General features: G+C 40.5%; 1 protein-coding gene across 4 annotated transcripts in view; it reads right to left on the bottom strand.

The window, feature by feature from the left end:
* Nucleotides 1,503-16,920, bottom strand: part of RDH11 (retinol dehydrogenase 11 (all-trans/9-cis/11-cis)) — a 37,490-nt gene continuing 22,072 nt past the window's right edge. For all 4 annotated transcript variants that reach the window (XM_001928767.2, XM_005656347.1, XM_021099395.1 and 1 more), the window contains one exon: nt 1,503-3,347. In XM_001928767.2, coding sequence (XP_001928802.1) covers nt 3,245-3,347 — 103 coding nt within the window. In that variant the 3' untranslated portion in view covers nt 1,503-3,244. The remainder of the gene's footprint in view (nt 3,348-16,920) is intronic.

Below are 16,920 nucleotides of genomic sequence, written 5' to 3' on the forward strand. Positions count from 1 at the left end.
TCAGCCGCCCAGCCCCGCAGGCATCACGGCGACCGCCGCCACCACCTCCCAGGACGAGGCGCTTCCGGCGCCGCGGCGGGGTCCTGCCGAACCGGAACGCCCACCCCCTGCATGGCGTCACTGACGGCGCGCCAGGCGCCAAAGCCTGACGGAAAGTTTGGCAGCGTGCGCTGCCCGGGCGACTCCTGCGGGGGTGGCAGCGATCTGACGCTAGCCGGCAGTCTCGGAACCCGGGAAATACCCAGCTCGGCGTCGGGGAGAGCGCCACAGCGGAAGGGACTTTGGGGACCCGCAGGCCGGGCGGCACGGCCCCCTCCCTCTCGGGATCCGCCTTCCGTCGAGGGGCTGTAGTGCATGCTGGGGGCTGTAGTTCGGCGCGGAAAACGCCCCTACTCGGAAGTCACGCATCGTTGGGGGCGGTGGCCCTGTGGTCGCCGCGGCCGCGGACGTGACGCTAACATATCGGTAGCGCGTGGTCGTCGTCTTCACTCTGGTGGTAATGTTTGGCCACTCTGATTCAGTCCACATTATGACTGTTAGCTTTCAGTTTTCGGAAAATAGCTGGGTCAGGTTCCTGCCTGCTCTCAAGCAGTAAAGCACTTTGACTGGGAGTCAAGTGATCAGTCATATGCTTTCAGGAGTGGCCCTCGGGCAGGGTGGCCCCTAAAATACTCACCCTCTAGCCGCCGCAGCTGCGGTGCACTCGTTCACTTAGCCGGTGTTTGTCAATTTAAGGGTAGTCACTGTGGTGGGATCTGGGAAAGTGTTGGTGAATAAGTTTCTCTCTGCGCTTGGGTAATTTATAATGAAGGCAGACCTGGCTTTTATCAGCTCTCTCTCAAGTGTAATGTGTTAACAATTACAAGATCTTTTTCTGCACTTCGTGGGTTTTCGTGATTTAATGGAGGAAAATTCCTATTTTCACTGATGAGTTTGCCTATGGAGCCCATTCTGGAATACTTAAAACTGCCCGCACATGTTAAAAATATATGACTGACCAGGGGTAAATGATTTGGTAATTTTTATCTCCTGGACCCTAGTTTTTTATTAGACCGAATTCATTGATCATTGATTCAACAAATTTTTGTTGAGCTCCTAATATTGAACATAGAGATAGATAGCAAAGTCTGAGGTCATCAGTGGCAGTGTACTGTGGTAAGTCCCATAGCATTGTGTTATAAATAAAAGGGACAGGTACAAAAAGAAGTAACAAATAGCCTGGGATGGAAAAAGTGATCTTTTCTTCATGAAAGATTAGTAGAAAATGGGTGAATGACTAATCAAATTATCGCATAACCAGAGTTAATGGCATTTGAATTGAGACTGTACTGTACTAGACTCTGGGACAAATTATTCTCAGAATGAGAAATGACTGCATAACTATAATAATGAAATGTTTTCTTCCTTTGACTCTAATTAAACTTTAATTATTTTCTTCTTTTGGTTCAAATTAAATTTGTTTAATGCTGACAGTTTTCATTCTGGTAAATAAAAACATGATACATAATCAAAAGTTTTTATTTGTGATTGACAGTTCAATATACATTAAATATTAATTCAGTTCCACACTATTATCAAAAGTTTCCCAATTTTTCCGTAAAATAACTATGTCTAGTTTAATGGTCAAAACAAGTTCAACAAAAGATTATTTACAAATATGAGAAGACTGTGGTCCTACACTCTTTTCTCCACCTAAGTGAATATATGTTAGTCCAAGAAAATCACAAACTCTAGTAGAAGTATGTACTCAAAACAGGGGATGAACTATTACCAATTCCTCAGCCTTCCTTCAGCAGCATTCCTTTTGATAAAAGTTCTCCAAATGTAGATTTCTAGCAAGTACAGTAGACATTAATATCAAGATAATGTAAGGAAATGCCCTAAAAGATTTTTTAAATTGACTGTAATTACCAACACCAGTCCTTAAAATATTTTGTTGAAGAAGTTCGTGCTGTGGCGCAGTGGGTTAAGAACCTGACTGCAGTAGTTTAGGTTGCTGTGGAAGCTCAGGTTCTATCCCCAGCCAGGCGCAGTGGGTTAAAGGATCCAGTGTTGCCACAGCTGTAGTTCGGATTCAATCCCTGGCCCGGGACTGAAAAACAAACCCTTAACTAGTCCCTTCATTGCCTTTGCATGCAGTATCTTCTAGGATTCTTTTTTGGATTTCTTCCATGCTACCCATGTGCTTCTTGATTGGTAGTTCTGAGCAGATACAAAGTTCACTTCTATTTGTAGCTCTACCCATTTGTATCAAAGACTGAATGACACTGATTTGATCGGTCTCTGATCATTTACCTGCACTAGGATCCAGTATAATACTGTTCCTTTGTGGCTATTTTGAATGCTCCCAACTGCATAAATATAAAAGAACACACACAAAGATACACTCAGGGACAATCATCAAAAAGCCTTTCCTGTCTTCTGGTTCTCTAAGAGAAACTAAGGCACAAAAATGAGGCCTCCTTCAGTAATTGAAGTCAGGTGGCATATCTTTGCAAACTGCTTCTTCCACTACCCTCTTGCTGGTTTGAGAAATAGAAAAATGAATGACAGTTTCAATTTGATTTTTATCTCTGCCTTCCCCCAAATTCCTACCATCCCCTAAACCCTACTACCTTCTTAGAAAAGGAAGCTCTTTTGTGGTCTAGGCATGGGAAAGTGTCTTAAAAGCGGTGTCAGAGATGAAGCCATGCCACAACCCAGATTCAGTTAAGAGTTTCTTTCAAGACTCCAGATGTTGGTGCCATGATGGTTTTCTTAAGAGATAAGGGAGAAATCTTGCTCTTGAGCCAAGCCACTGTGACTCCTGGAGCTTAGCTGAGGCTGCAGCGTGGCCCCTTTGAAGGTTGTTTGGTCGAGAGGAACTACATTGTGGACAAGAAGGACAGAAACAAATCTAAAGTGCTGTAAATCAACCCTGCCATAGCTTAGGCTCTCCTAGGTAGTAGGTTTCAGAGGGAAAATACAAGCGGTCATATGGTGGCAGGCATATGAGGGTCCACCTATCCTACATTATCTCTGGTAACTCTGGCAGTAATAGGAACAAAATAAATCTAGACAAATGCAAGGCGTTTAGATGAGTCTGGCAGTGTACACTGGGCTTTTATCCAACATCAAGCAGGCAAGGATGGAAGGTTTGCAGTCTTTGTGCTCAAGGTTTTGGCCATCCTGAAGGAGAATCATTTTGGCAGGGAGTACTGAGTAGTGTGCTGCAGGCTTCTCTTGGTCCAACTGCCATCACCCGTCAATCCATAGGGATGCCCAGCAGGTCACAGCTGACATCCCATAGCCGCCTTGCTACTGTCTCGTTACGAGCCTGGGCAGAGACCCATGCCACATGGCAGTCACTGCAAGGAAAGAGAGAGGCTTTAAGCACAGGGTTGAGAATGAAGTTGGCTCTCTGCCTGGGATAAGGAACACAGAAAAAGAAACCCAGCGATGACTTGTGCTCTGGGTGCTTCACAGGACCAGTGTTTGTCCTACCTCTTCATTCTCCAGTCTTTCCCCCAGACAAAATATAATTCCCATTTTAGAGCTCACTAGAGCATCTCTGACCAGAATGCTTTGATATATAACATATATCATTTAATCTTTATAGTCCCCTTTGTATGTACGTACTTAACTGTAATATCAGTGCCTGATTAACACTTTTGTATGTACATCTTGTTCAAATACGTCTCTAAGGTCAGCTCTATAGGATGCTGTACAGTGTCATGTCGCTGAGGTACTGCTATTTACGTTGGTCATAGATGCTTGGAGGGGTTAAAAAAATTGCTTTTTTTCTGGTCTACCTGCAGTTATAACTTTTTAAACTCAAAGAACAAGTAAAGCCAGCTTCATAACCCACAAAAAAAGGAAAAGATGACAGCAGAAAAGAAATGCTAACAAGGTACTAGGTGTTTCATACATCTTCTCTTCATTGCCAGAATTCCAATTATTTTAAGTCCCCATTAAATACAGAGGGGTATCTCAACTCTTTACCACCCAGAAAAGTTTCTCAAGGATCTTTTTTTTTTTTTTTTCATTTTTTGCTTTTTAGGGCCACACTCTCAGCATATGGAGGTTCAGGGTCAAATCGGAGCTACAGCTGCCAGCCTACACCACAGCCCCAATGTCCAATCCTTAACAAGGATAATTCTTTTACTCAGTTTTTTATTCTCTACAACTAGTACATAGCAGGGATTCAGTGAAGGTTCTTGTTTGTTTGTTTAATGATTGAGTAAATGGATCACAATATTTGAAGTCATGTGAGAAGGAATTTTTTAAACTATACTATTTCAAGAAAACTGGTTCCTGGACAATCTAAGCAAATTCTGAAGGTGAAAAAAAAGAGTTGACAAGTCTGAAATAACCACATGAAGCAAACACCTAACACTATGCCTATTAAAACAGTGCTTCTCAAACTATGGGCTGTAGGAACATCTTCTGGGAACTCGTTAGAAATGCCAGTTCTCAGGCCCCACCCGGAATGTTTTCAACCAGTTCTCCAGATAGTTTTTGGTTTTTTTTTACAGCCATGCCTATGGCATATGGAAGTTCCCAGGCTAGTGGTCGTATTGGAGCCATAGCTGCAGACCTATGCCACAGTCACAGCAATGCCGTATCTGAGCCACATCTGTGACCTAAACCGCAGCTTGCGGCAATGCAGGATCCTTAACCCATTGAGCAAGGCCAGAAACCTAACCCATGTCCTCACAGGTGCCGTTTTGGGTTCTTAACTCATTGAGCCACAACAGGAACTCCCCAGATAGTTCTTAAACGCATGAAAGTTTGAGGAAAAAATAAAGATATCTTTGTATTTAAAAAGTAAGCCTTATAAGTATAGTACTTCTGTTTAAGGGAACCCATCACAACCTGCCATTTCTGAGTGAAAAGAAGGTCACTGAGGACCAAGAGGCTCTGTATGACTTTCTGGAAATGACTTGGCCTCTGTAAGCTTCAGCAGCCTCCACTACACTAAGCCTTAAATTTTCCATAAGTTTATGGTGAACAGCAAAGGACATAAAGGACATGAAAATGCCCTGTAAGCTAAGGCACACTGTAAACATTATTCAAAATACAAGTGCCGTACAATGAGAGCTACTTAGGCGTGGTTATGGCATCAGCACAGGCATGGTATTGATATTTCCAGTGGGATTTTATTAGTTATTAATCACTATAGGTAAAAAATCATCTCACCAGAGTTCCTGTCGTGGCGAAGTGGTTAACGAATCCGACTAGGAACCATGAGGTTGTGGGTTCGGTCCCTGCCCTTGCTCAGTGGGTTAACGATCCGGCGTTGCTGTGAGCTGTGGTGTAGGTTGCAGACATGGCTCGGATCCCGCATTGCTGTGGCTCTGGTGTAGGCTGGTGGCTACAGCTCCAATTGGATCCCTAGCCTGGGAACCTCCATATGCCACGGGAGCGGCCCAAGAAATGGCAAAAAGACAAAAAAAAAAAAAAAAAAAAAATCGACCAATTTCAAAACTTACTACAAAGCTATAGTAATCAAGATAGTATTATACCAGCATCAGGATAGACATATAAATGGATGGGATAGAATTAAAAGTGCAGAAGTAAGAGTTCCTGCTGTAGCACAGTGGCTTAAAAATTTGACTGCAGTGACTTGGGTCATTGCAGAGGCACAGATTCAATGCAGTGCATTAAAGTATCAGGCACTGTGGCAGCTGCAGCATAGGTTGCAGCTGTGGCTTGGATTCAGTCCCTGGCCCAGGAATTTCCATACGCCATGGTTGCAGCCAAAACAAACAAATGAGCAAACAAAAAAAAACAACGACTGCAGAACTAAACCTTAATATTTACGATCAATTGTTAAGACAAATATTTTAGACTGATTCATGTCTCCCCAAATGCATGTGAAGTTCTGAAGCTCTAACTTCCATGTGACTATATTTGGAGATAGGGCCTTTAAGGAGGTATTAAAGTTAAGCAAGTTCAGGAGGGTAAGGCTCTAATTCAGTAGGAGTAGTGTCCTTACTAAGAAGAGGAGGAGACATCAGGAATATACAGAAACAAAGGTAAAGTCATGTGAAGACACAGCAAGAAGGAAACCATCTGCAAGATAGGAACAGAGGCCTGGGCAGAAACTAACCCTGCCAGCAACTTGATCTTGAACTTTCAGCCTACAAAACTTATGAGAAAATAGGAGTTCCCGTCGTGGTGCAGTGGTTAATGAATCCGACTAGGAACCATGAGGTTGCTGGTTCGATCCCTGCCTTTGCTCAGTGGGTTAAGGATCCGGTGTTGCCGTGAGCTGTGGTGTAGGTTGCAGACGCGGCTCGGTGTAGGCTGTGGCTCTGGGGTAGGCTGGCAGCTACAGCTCTGATTCAACCCCTAGCCTGGGAACCTCCATATGCCACAGGAGCAGCCCAAGAAATGGCAAAAAATAAATAAATAAATAAATAAATTTCTGTTGTTTAAGCCATCTAGTTCGTGATATTCTGTTATAGCAGCCTGAGATGGACTAATACAGCTATCAAAACAATTCAGCAAAAACAAATAATCTTTTCAATAAACAGTTGTGGGACAATTGTATATTCATATGAAAAAGAATAAAATTGAACCCCTATCTTGTACCACATACAAAAATTAACAAAAATGGGAGTTCCTGCTGTGGAATAGTGGGTTAAGGGTCCAACATTGCTGCAGCTGTGGCATAGGTCACAGATGCTGCTTGGATTTAATCCCCCACCTTGGAACTTTCATATGCCGTGAGTGCAGCCAAAGAAGGGAAAAAAAGTAACTAAAGTGAATCAAAGACATAAAACGATGTTAAAACTATAAAACTGTTAGAAGAAAAAAGTAATAAATTTCTATGACTTTGGCTTTCCTTTGGATTAGGAAATAGTTTCTTGGATATGACACCAAAAGCACAAGTGATGAAAAAAATAGATAAATTAGACTTCATGAAAATTAAAAACTTCTGTGCTTCAAAGAATACCAAGAAGAGAGTGAAAAGACAAATCAACAGAATGGGAGAAAATATTTGCAAATCATATATCTTAAAAGGACTTTTATCTAGATTACATAAAGAACAGTTTAAACAACAAAAAGGACAATCTAATTTAAAAATGGGCAAAGGATTTGAACAGACATTTCTCCAACAAAGACATAAAAATGGACAGCACATGAAGTGATTCTCAAACTCATTAGCTGGAAAATGCAAATGAGAATCACAATGAGATTTGACTTCGTATTTACTCAGATAGCTAATAAAGAAGGACAGACAGGTAATAACAAGTGTTAACAAGGATGTGGAGAAACTGGAACTCAAATATACTGCTTGTGGCAATGTAAATGGTGCAACCACTTTGGAAAACAGTCTGGTAGTTTCTCAAGTCTAAAATAGAATTAACGCTTACCAGTAAAGGTAAAGATACGAAATCATACAGTAAAGATACGAAATCATCCATGCACAATTATACCACCAAAATCAGAAATCATGAGAGAGGTGGGTACAAATGCAGGACACTGGATATGAACTTGCAATTAAGAGAACAACAACTTAAAACAACCTCATATACATATAGACTCATATCAAAACTTCAGAACCAAAAATCTACAATTGATAAACAAGGAATCTCTGGAGAAGAAATATATCTCATAGTAAATAAGTGCATAATCCACCATGAAGGGGGTCATTTGACATCATTCTTGGAATGCTGAAGTCTCCTTAGATCTGATTCTGATTTCCTCTCCATCAAAGAATTTATGATAATTATAATTAAATAATGCAACTGTGCAATTAAATAATACAGTTCTACAATTGTATTATTAATAACCATTTCTCTCCATGCTACAATGCAAGGTCTATAATGTCTTGTTTATCACATCACCTAGAATGGTGTAATGCCTATATTGAAGAATCAATAAGATGTAACAAATTGTGAGGACATACTTATATAGTTACACTGTTTTTTAACCAATTTATGCATTTTATATTTCACTTATTTTCAGAGGGTGTATTATTTTTGTTATTCTTACCAGTTAAGTTATTCTTTTTATTATGCTGTATAAAATATTTAATGGTATATAAGGCTTTCTTCTTTATAAATTTTAGTTGCACAATATACACAATTTTAATATAATGCTAATATTTAAAGAAAAATTGAAATGTAATAGATAATACTAAATAGTAAAGATGAAAGCCATACAAAATGGGATAAAGTATAGAATAAATTTCCTACTTGTCTCAGCATGTTTTCCATTCCACTTCTCCAGATGGAGTCACTTAATCTATTTCTTAAGATCCATGATATAATAATATGTGTGAATGTAATTGTGTTTAAATATATGTATTTTATTCTGTAAATAAATAAATCATGAAAAAAAAATAAAATAGAGTTAACATATGACCCACAGAGATGGGATTAAGGTGGCGGAACAGAAGGACTGGAGCTCACCTTTTCTCATAAAAACAACAAAATTACAACCAAAAGCTAAACAACCTTCAACCAAATGGACTGGAAACTTTCAAAAAGATATCCTACTCCAGAAGACAAAGAGAAGGCCACATCAAGAGGTAGGAGGGGCGATTACATGATATAAGCAACCCCATACCTGCCGGGTGGGAAGCCCCACAGACTGGAAAGTAACTGTATCACAGAGAGTCACCTACAGGAGTGAGTGTTTTGAGCCCCACATCAGGTCCCCACACCTAGGGATCTGACTTTGGAAGAAAGAGCCCCCGGAGCATCTGGCATTGAAGGCCAGTTGGGCTTGTGTGCAGAAGCTCCACAGGAATGGGGGAAACAGAGACCCCATTCTTGAAAGGTGCACACAGGCTTTCATGTGCACTGGGTCACAGAGCAAAGCAGAGGCTCCATAGGAATCTGGGTTGGACCTGATGCGACTTTATATTTACTCATATAGCTAATACAGAAGGACAGACAGGCAATTCTGTCTGCAGTTCTTGGAGGATCTCCTGGGAAAACAGGGGGTGACTGTGGCTTGTTGTAGGGGAAGGACATTGGAGGCAAAGCTCTTGAGAATGAGCATATGTTCTTCTAGAGGTGGTCATTTTGGGAAAATCTGGCCCCACATATCAGTGGTGAGAATCCCCAGGCCAAACAGGTGGGATCACAGCCCCACCCATCAGTAAACAGGCTGCCTAAAGGCCACCGGCAGGAACACAGCTGCTTCTAATCTCACCCAGAGACAAAGCCCCACCCACCAGAGGGATAGGAATCAGCCCCACCTACTAGTGGGCAGGCACTAGTCCCTCCCATCAGGAAACCTGCAGCAAGCTCCCATACCAACTTTAGCAACTAGGGGGGGCAGACATCAGAAGCAAGAGAGGCTGCAACTCTATTGTCTGCAAAAAGGAGACTATACCAAAAACGTATAAAATATGAAAAGGTAGAGAACTGGAGTTCCTGTCGTGGCATTGTAGAAACGAATCCAACTAGGAATCATGAGGTTGCGGGTTCAATCTCTGGCCTCGCTCAGTGGGTTAAGGATCCAGCATTGCCATGAGATGTGGTGTAGGTTGCAGACATGGTTCGTTTCTGGCATTGCTGTGGCTCTGGTGTAGGCCGGCAGCAACAGCTCTGATTAGACCCCTAGCCTGGGAACCTCCATATGCCATGGGTGTGGCCCTAAGAAGACAAAAAAAAAAAAAAAAAGGCAGAGAACTGTAACTCAGATAAGGGAGCAAGAAAAAACCCCAGAAAAACAGCTAAGTGATCTGGAGATTATCAGCAATGCTGATAGATGGGCAATGCTGAAGATGATGCAAGACATTGGTAATAAACTGGAGGCAAAGATTGATAATTTACAGCAAACATTGAGCAAAGAAATATGAGATTAAAAACTTAAGCAAGCAGAGATGCAAAATACAATAACCAAAATAAAAAATTCATTAGAAGCAACCAACAGCAGAATACAGGAGCCAGAAGAATGAATAAGTGGGGTGGAGGAGACTAGTAGAAATCACTGATGTGGAACAGTAAAGAGAAAAAGATTGAAAAGAAATGAAGACAGTCTAAGACAACTCTGGGACAACACACAAACATCTGTGTGATAGGGTGCCAGAAGGAGAAGAGAGAGAGAAAGGGACAGAAAAAAGATTCGAAGAGATAATAGCCGAAAACTTCCGTAATATGGGAAAGGAACCACTCACTCTAATCCAGGAAGCACAATGAGTACCATACAAAATAAGCCCAAGAGGGAACACCCCAAGACACATACTAATCAAACTGACCAAAATTAAAGACAAAGAGAAAATATTGAAAGCAGCTAGGGGAAAGAAACCAATAGCATACAAGGGAACCCCGATAAGGTTATTGGCAGATTTTTCAGCAGAAACTCTGCAGGCCAGAAGGGAGTGGCACAATATACTTAAAGTGATAAAAGGAAAAAAACCACCAACCAAGATTACTTCACCCAGCAAGACTCTCACTGAGATTTGAAGGAGAAATCAAAAGCTTTATGGACAAGCAGAAGCTAAGAGAATTCAGCACCACAAAAACAGCTTTACAACAAATACTAAAGGAACATCTCTAGGCAGAAAAGGCCACAACTAGAAGCAAAAATACCACAAATGTCAAGGCTCACCAGTAAAGACATATATACAGTAAAGGTAGGAAATCATCCATTCACAAATATGCTACCAAAATCAGAAATTGTGAGAAGAGGAGGGTGTAAATGCAGGACACTGGAGATGCACTTGCAATTAAAAGAACAACAACTTAAAACAATCGTGTGTGTGTGTGTGTGTGTGTGTGTGTGTGTGTGTGTGGAGAGAGAGAGACTCCTATATCAAAACCTCAGGGTACTGCAAACCAAAAATCTACAATTGATACACACACAAATAATAAAAATCAATCTGAATACAACACTAAAGGTAGTCATCAAACCACAAGAAGAGAGAACAAGAGAAGAAGGGAAGAAAAAAGTGCAACAAAAACAAATCCAAAACAGTTAATAAAATGACAATAAGAACATACATATCCATAATTACCTTGAATGTAAATGGACTAAATGCCCCAACCAAAAGACATAGACTGGCTGAATGGATACAAAAACAAGATCCAGATATATGCCGTCTTCAAGAGGCCCACTTCACTTCTAGGGACACATACAAATTGAAAGTGAGAGGATGGAAGAAAAAATATTCCATGAAAATGGGAATCAAAAGAAAGCTGGAGAAACAATACTCATATCAGACAAAATAGACCTTAAAGAATATTATGAGACAAGGAAGGACATTACATAATGATCAATCAAAGAAGAAGATATAACAATTGTAAATATATATGCACCCAATAAATATATATGCACAATTGTAAATATATATGCACCCAACATAGGATCACCTCAATATATAAGGCAACTGGTAACAGCTGTAAAAGGATGCTAACAGTCTTAAAAGGAGAAATTGAAAATAACATGATAATAGTAGGGGACATTAATACTCCACTTGCAGCAATAGACAGATCATCCAGACAGAAAATCAACATGGAAACACAAGCCCTGAATGAAGCATTAGATGAGATGGAATTAATAGATATTTATAGGACATTCATCCAAAAGCAGCAGAATACAGATTCCTCTCAAGTGCACATGGAACATTCTCTAGGATTGATCACATTCTGGCTCACAAATCAAGACTTGGTAACTTTAAGAAAATTGAAATCATATCAAGCATCTTTTCCAACCACAATGCTATATGACTGGAAATCAAGAAAAAAACTGAAAAAAAAAACACAAACACATGGAGACTAAACAACATGCTACTAAACAACCAATGGATCACTGAAGAAATCAAAGAGAAAATTAAAAAGTACCTAGAAGCAAATGACAACAAGGATATAATACTCCAAAACCTATGGGATGCAGCAAAAGCAGTTCTAAGAGGCAAGTTTACAGCAATACAAGCCTACCTTAGGAAACAAGAGAAACAACCTAACTTTACATCTAAAGCAGCTAGAGAGAGAAGAACAGACAAGACTAAAGTTAGCAGAAGGAAAGAAATCATAAAGATCAGAGCAGAAAGCAATGAAATAGAAACAAAGAAAACCATAAAAGATAGCAATAAAACTAAAAGCTAGTTCTTTGATAAGATCAACAAAATTCATAAACTCTTAGCCAGACTTATCAAGAAAAAAAGAGAGAGGACTCAAATCAATAAAATCAGAAATGAAAAAGGAGAAGTAACAACAGACATCACAGAAATACAATGGATCATAAGAGACTACTACATGCAACTATATGCCAACAAAACAGTAAACCTAGAAGAAATGGACAAATTCTTAGAAAAGTACAATCTGGAGTTCCTGTCATGGCACAGTGGAAACAAATCCAACTAGGAATCATGAGGTTGCAGGCCTCACTCAGTGGGTTAAGGATCTGGTGTTGCCATGAGCTATGGTATAGGTTGCAGATGTGGCTCGGATCTGGCCTTGCTGTGGCTGGCAGCTGTAGCTCCAATTGGACCCCTAGCCTGGGAACCTCCATATGCTGTGGGTGTGGCCCTAAAAAGCAAAAAAAAAAAAAAAAAGGAAAAGAAAAGAAAGAAAAGGGCAATCTTCCAAGACTAAACCAGGACAAACTAGAAAAGATGAATGGACCAATTGCAAGTACTGAAATTGAAACTGTCGTTAAAAAACTTCCAACAAACATTGGACTTTCCGCCGTGGCTCAGTGGTTAATGAATCCGACTAGGAACCATGAGGTTTTGGGTTCAATCCCTGGACTTGCTCTGTGGGTTAAGTATCCAGTGTTGCCGTGAGCTGTGGTGTAGGTCGCAGATGCGACTCGGGATCCTGCGTTGCTGTGGCTGTGGTGTAGGCCAGTGGCTACAGCTCTGATTAGACCCCCAGCCTGGGAACCTCCATATGCCGGGGAGCAGCCCTAGAAAAAGCAAACAGACAAAACCAACCAACAAACAAAAAAACCCCCAAAACTTCCAACAAAGTCCAGGACCAGATGGCTTCACAGGTGAATTCTATCAAATATTTAGAGATGAGCTAACACCTATCCTTATGAAACTATTCCAAAAAATTGCAGAGGAAGGAACACTCCCAAACTCATTCTATAAGGCCACCATTACCCTGATACCAAAACCAGACAAAGATACCACAAAAAAAGAAAATTACAGGCCCATTTCACTGATGAACATAGATGCAAAAATCCTCAACAGCAAACCAAATCCAACAGTACATTAAAAGGATTGTACATCATGATCAAGTGGGATTTACTCCAGGGATGCAAGGATTCTTCGATATCTGCAAATCAATCAGTGTGATACACCACATTAACAAACTGAAGAATAAAAACCATATGATCCTCTCAATAGATGCAGAAAAAGCCTTTGGCAAAACCCAATACCCATTTCTGATAAAAAACCCTTCAGAAAGTGTGCATAGAGGGAACCTACCTCAACATAATAAAGGCCATATATGACAAACCCAGAGCTAACATCATTCTCAATGGTGAAAAGCTGAAAGAATTCCTGCTGAGATCAGGAACAAGACAAAGATGTCCACTCTCACCACTTGCTCTGTGGCTCAGGGATCCGGCATTGCCATGAGCTGTGGTGTAGGTTGCAGATGTGGCTTGGATCCCTGCATTGCTGTGGCTATGACTATGGCAGCTACAGCTCTGTGTTTGACCCCTAGCCTGGCAACTTCCATGTGCTGCGGGTGCACTGCAGAGGCTTGGGTCGCTGCAGAAGCGTGGGTTTCATCCCTTGCCTGGTGGTACAGTGGGCTAAAGGATCTGGCATTGCTGCAGCTGTGTCATAAGTTGCAGCTGTGGCTGGGATTCACTCCCCGATCCTGGAAACTCCATATGCCTTGGGTGTTGCCATTAAAAAAAAAATCTTTGGCACTGGAAAGGCTCTTCAAAGCTGATTTTCTTTAAATTACTTGGTCAAAACCAAGATAGAGGGTTATTCCTTTTCTTAAAATCTCTAGGAAAGAAGAATCCAGTCATCCTTGGAAAATCATTCCAGTCTGCAAAACTAAATAATCTTCTTGCACTTGAGACCCACATTTCCAACTATCTGCTACACAGTTCTGCTCACATTGTCTATGAACGACACACTCAACATGCACCGAACCAGGTTTATTACACAGTGGGCAATGGTTACTCTTTGGATGAACACCCATTCCACATACTTTTGGCAAAAGCAAGCTCATTTGCTTCTGTGGAATTAACCCTTCCTCTTGGATGGAGTCTGAAGAGCCCATTAATCCAATGCCTGCCTGTCTTCCCATAAACAAGCAAGTAGGGGTGAGGGGATGGAAATGGGCAAGAAGGAGATCCAGTGCTTCCTCCCCAGAGTGTGGACGGTGAATAAAACAGGTGGAAGACAGCTGGCATTTACTCACATTTGCACCAGTGTCCTGGCCAGCCGACTGGCCATTCTGACTGTTCTAAGCCTGGCTTTTCAGTCTTCCCTTTGGACCTGGGAGTACCCCCATATTTTAGTAAATTCTCTTCTTGCTTAACTTAGCCAGAGTCCATTTCCACTGCTTTGGAATCAAAGAACCCTAAGCTATACATTGGTCTTTTTTTGTTTGTTTTATTATAGTTAATTTATAAGGCTGTGATAATTTCTGCCATACAACAAAGTGACCCAGTCATACATATACACATATCCATTCTCTGATTCTTTTCCCACACAGGTTATCACAGAATACTGGGGAGAGTTCCTTGCGCTATACAGCAGGTCCCTGTTGGCCAAGTGGTCCATATACTTGAGTGTACATATGCCAATCCCAAACCCGCAGTCCATTCCTCCCACCCCCTGACCTGTCCCCTATGGTAACCATAAGTTTTTCAAAGGCTGTGTGTCTGTTTCTGTTCTGCAAATAAGTTCATTTGTATCCTTTTTTATACACATTGTTTATCCACATCTGCTGTCTAAATTAATGTCACCGTCAATCTCCTAATAACTAAGGCTTGTACCCAGGTCACTGAATCTTGCACAATCCCCTCACTTGTTAGTTATTAGTGGTAAAAATTCTGCCCCTTCAGGGTCTCTCTCACTTAAACCATTCTCCTCATTCCAACTGTTATTATGCTATATCTTAAGCTCGTTATCTCTCATTTGGGGGTACTTGTTTATTCATTGAAAAAAGTTACCAAGGATGTTTTTCTAAAGCACAGACCAGATTTTGTCTCTCTACTGAAATAACTTCTGTGGCTCCTTACTAAGTTTGGCATTATAGATTTTTCGTGATCTAACTATCTACCTTTCATTCCAATTTTAATTTACTTACGGCCCTTTCTCTAAAGTTTTGGAGAGATTCCTTCACAAAATGAAGGAAGAGATAAAAACATATTAAAGTTTTGATCTTATGTGGTATCTTCGATTTGCTTCAGAATAATATGGGATAAACAGAAATACCTAGGAATAAACCTGATCAAGGAGGTGAAAGATGCATATGCTGAGAACTATAAAACATTAATAAAGGAAATTAAAGAATATGCAAAGGAATGGAAAGATATTCCATGCTTTTGGATTAGAAAAATTACTATTAGAATAGCTATACCACCTAAAGCAATCTACAGATTTAATGTGATCCCTATCAAATTATCCATGACATTTTTCACAGAACTAGAACAAACAATCCAAAAAATATAAATGATACCATAAAAGACCCAGAATTGCCAAAGCAATCCTGAGGGAAAAAAAAGTAAGAGCCATAACTCTCCCAGACTTCAGACAATACTGCAAAACTACAATAATCAAACCAGTGTAGTACTGGTACAAAAACAGACATATGGATGAATGGAACAGAATAGAGAGCCCAGAAATAAACCCAGACACCTATGGTCAATTAATACTCAACAAAAGAAACAAGAATATAAAATGGGAAAAAGTCTCTTCAGCAAGTAGTGTTGGAAAGTTGGACAGCAGCATATATACCAATGAAATTAGAACACACCATCACACCATGCACAAAAATAAACTCAAAATGGCTTAAAGACTTACATGTAAGACACGACACCATAAAATTCCTAGAAGTGAACATAGACAAAACATTCTCTGACATAAACCATACACGTTTTCTTAGGTCAGTCTCCAAGGCAATAGAAATAAAAATAAAAATAAACAAATGGTACCTAACCAAACTCTTAAGCTTTTGCACAGCAAAGGAAACCATAAACAAAATGAAAAGACAACCTACAGTATGGGAGAAAATAGTTGCAAACAATGCAACTGACAAGGGCTTAATCTCAAAAATACACAAACAGCTCATATAATTTAACAACAAAAAAAAACCAAACAACAACAAAAAAACCCAAACAACCCAATCAAAAAAATGGGCAGAAGACTTAAATAGACATTTCTCCAAAGACTTACAGATGGCCAAAAAGCACATGAAAAGATGCTCAACATCACTAATTGTTTAGAGAAATGCAAATCAAAACTACAATGAGGTACCACCTCACACTGGTCAGACCGACTATTATTAAAAAGTCTACAAATAACAAATGTTGGAGAGGGTGTGAAGAAAAAGGAACCCTCCTACACTATTGGTGGGAATGTAAGTTAGTGCAACCACAATAGAAAAAGATATGGAGGCTCCTCAGAAAACTAAAAATAGAATTACCATATAATCCAGCAATATCACTCCTGGGAATATACCCAGACAAAAAAAATGATTCAAAGGGATACATGCAGAATTCCCATTGTGGCACAGCAGAAATGAATCCAACTAGTATCCACGAGGATGCAGGTTTGATCCCTGGCCTTGCTCAGTGGGTCAGGGATCTGGCTTTGCTGTGAGCTGTGGTGTAGGTTGCAGATGTGGCTCAGTTCCCGAGATGCTGTGGTTATGGTGTAGGCTGGCATCTGTAGCTCCAATTTGACCCCAAGCCTGGGAATTTCCATATGCCACGTGTGTGGCCCCAAAAGTTAAAACCAACAAAAACAACAACAAAAACAAAGGGATACATGCACTTCAG

This window comes from Sus scrofa, chromosome 7 (genome assembly GCF_000003025.6).
Source record: "Sus scrofa isolate TJ Tabasco breed Duroc chromosome 7, Sscrofa11.1, whole genome shotgun sequence".
In the NCBI taxonomy this organism is placed as follows: Eukaryota; Metazoa; Chordata; class Mammalia; order Artiodactyla; family Suidae; genus Sus; species Sus scrofa.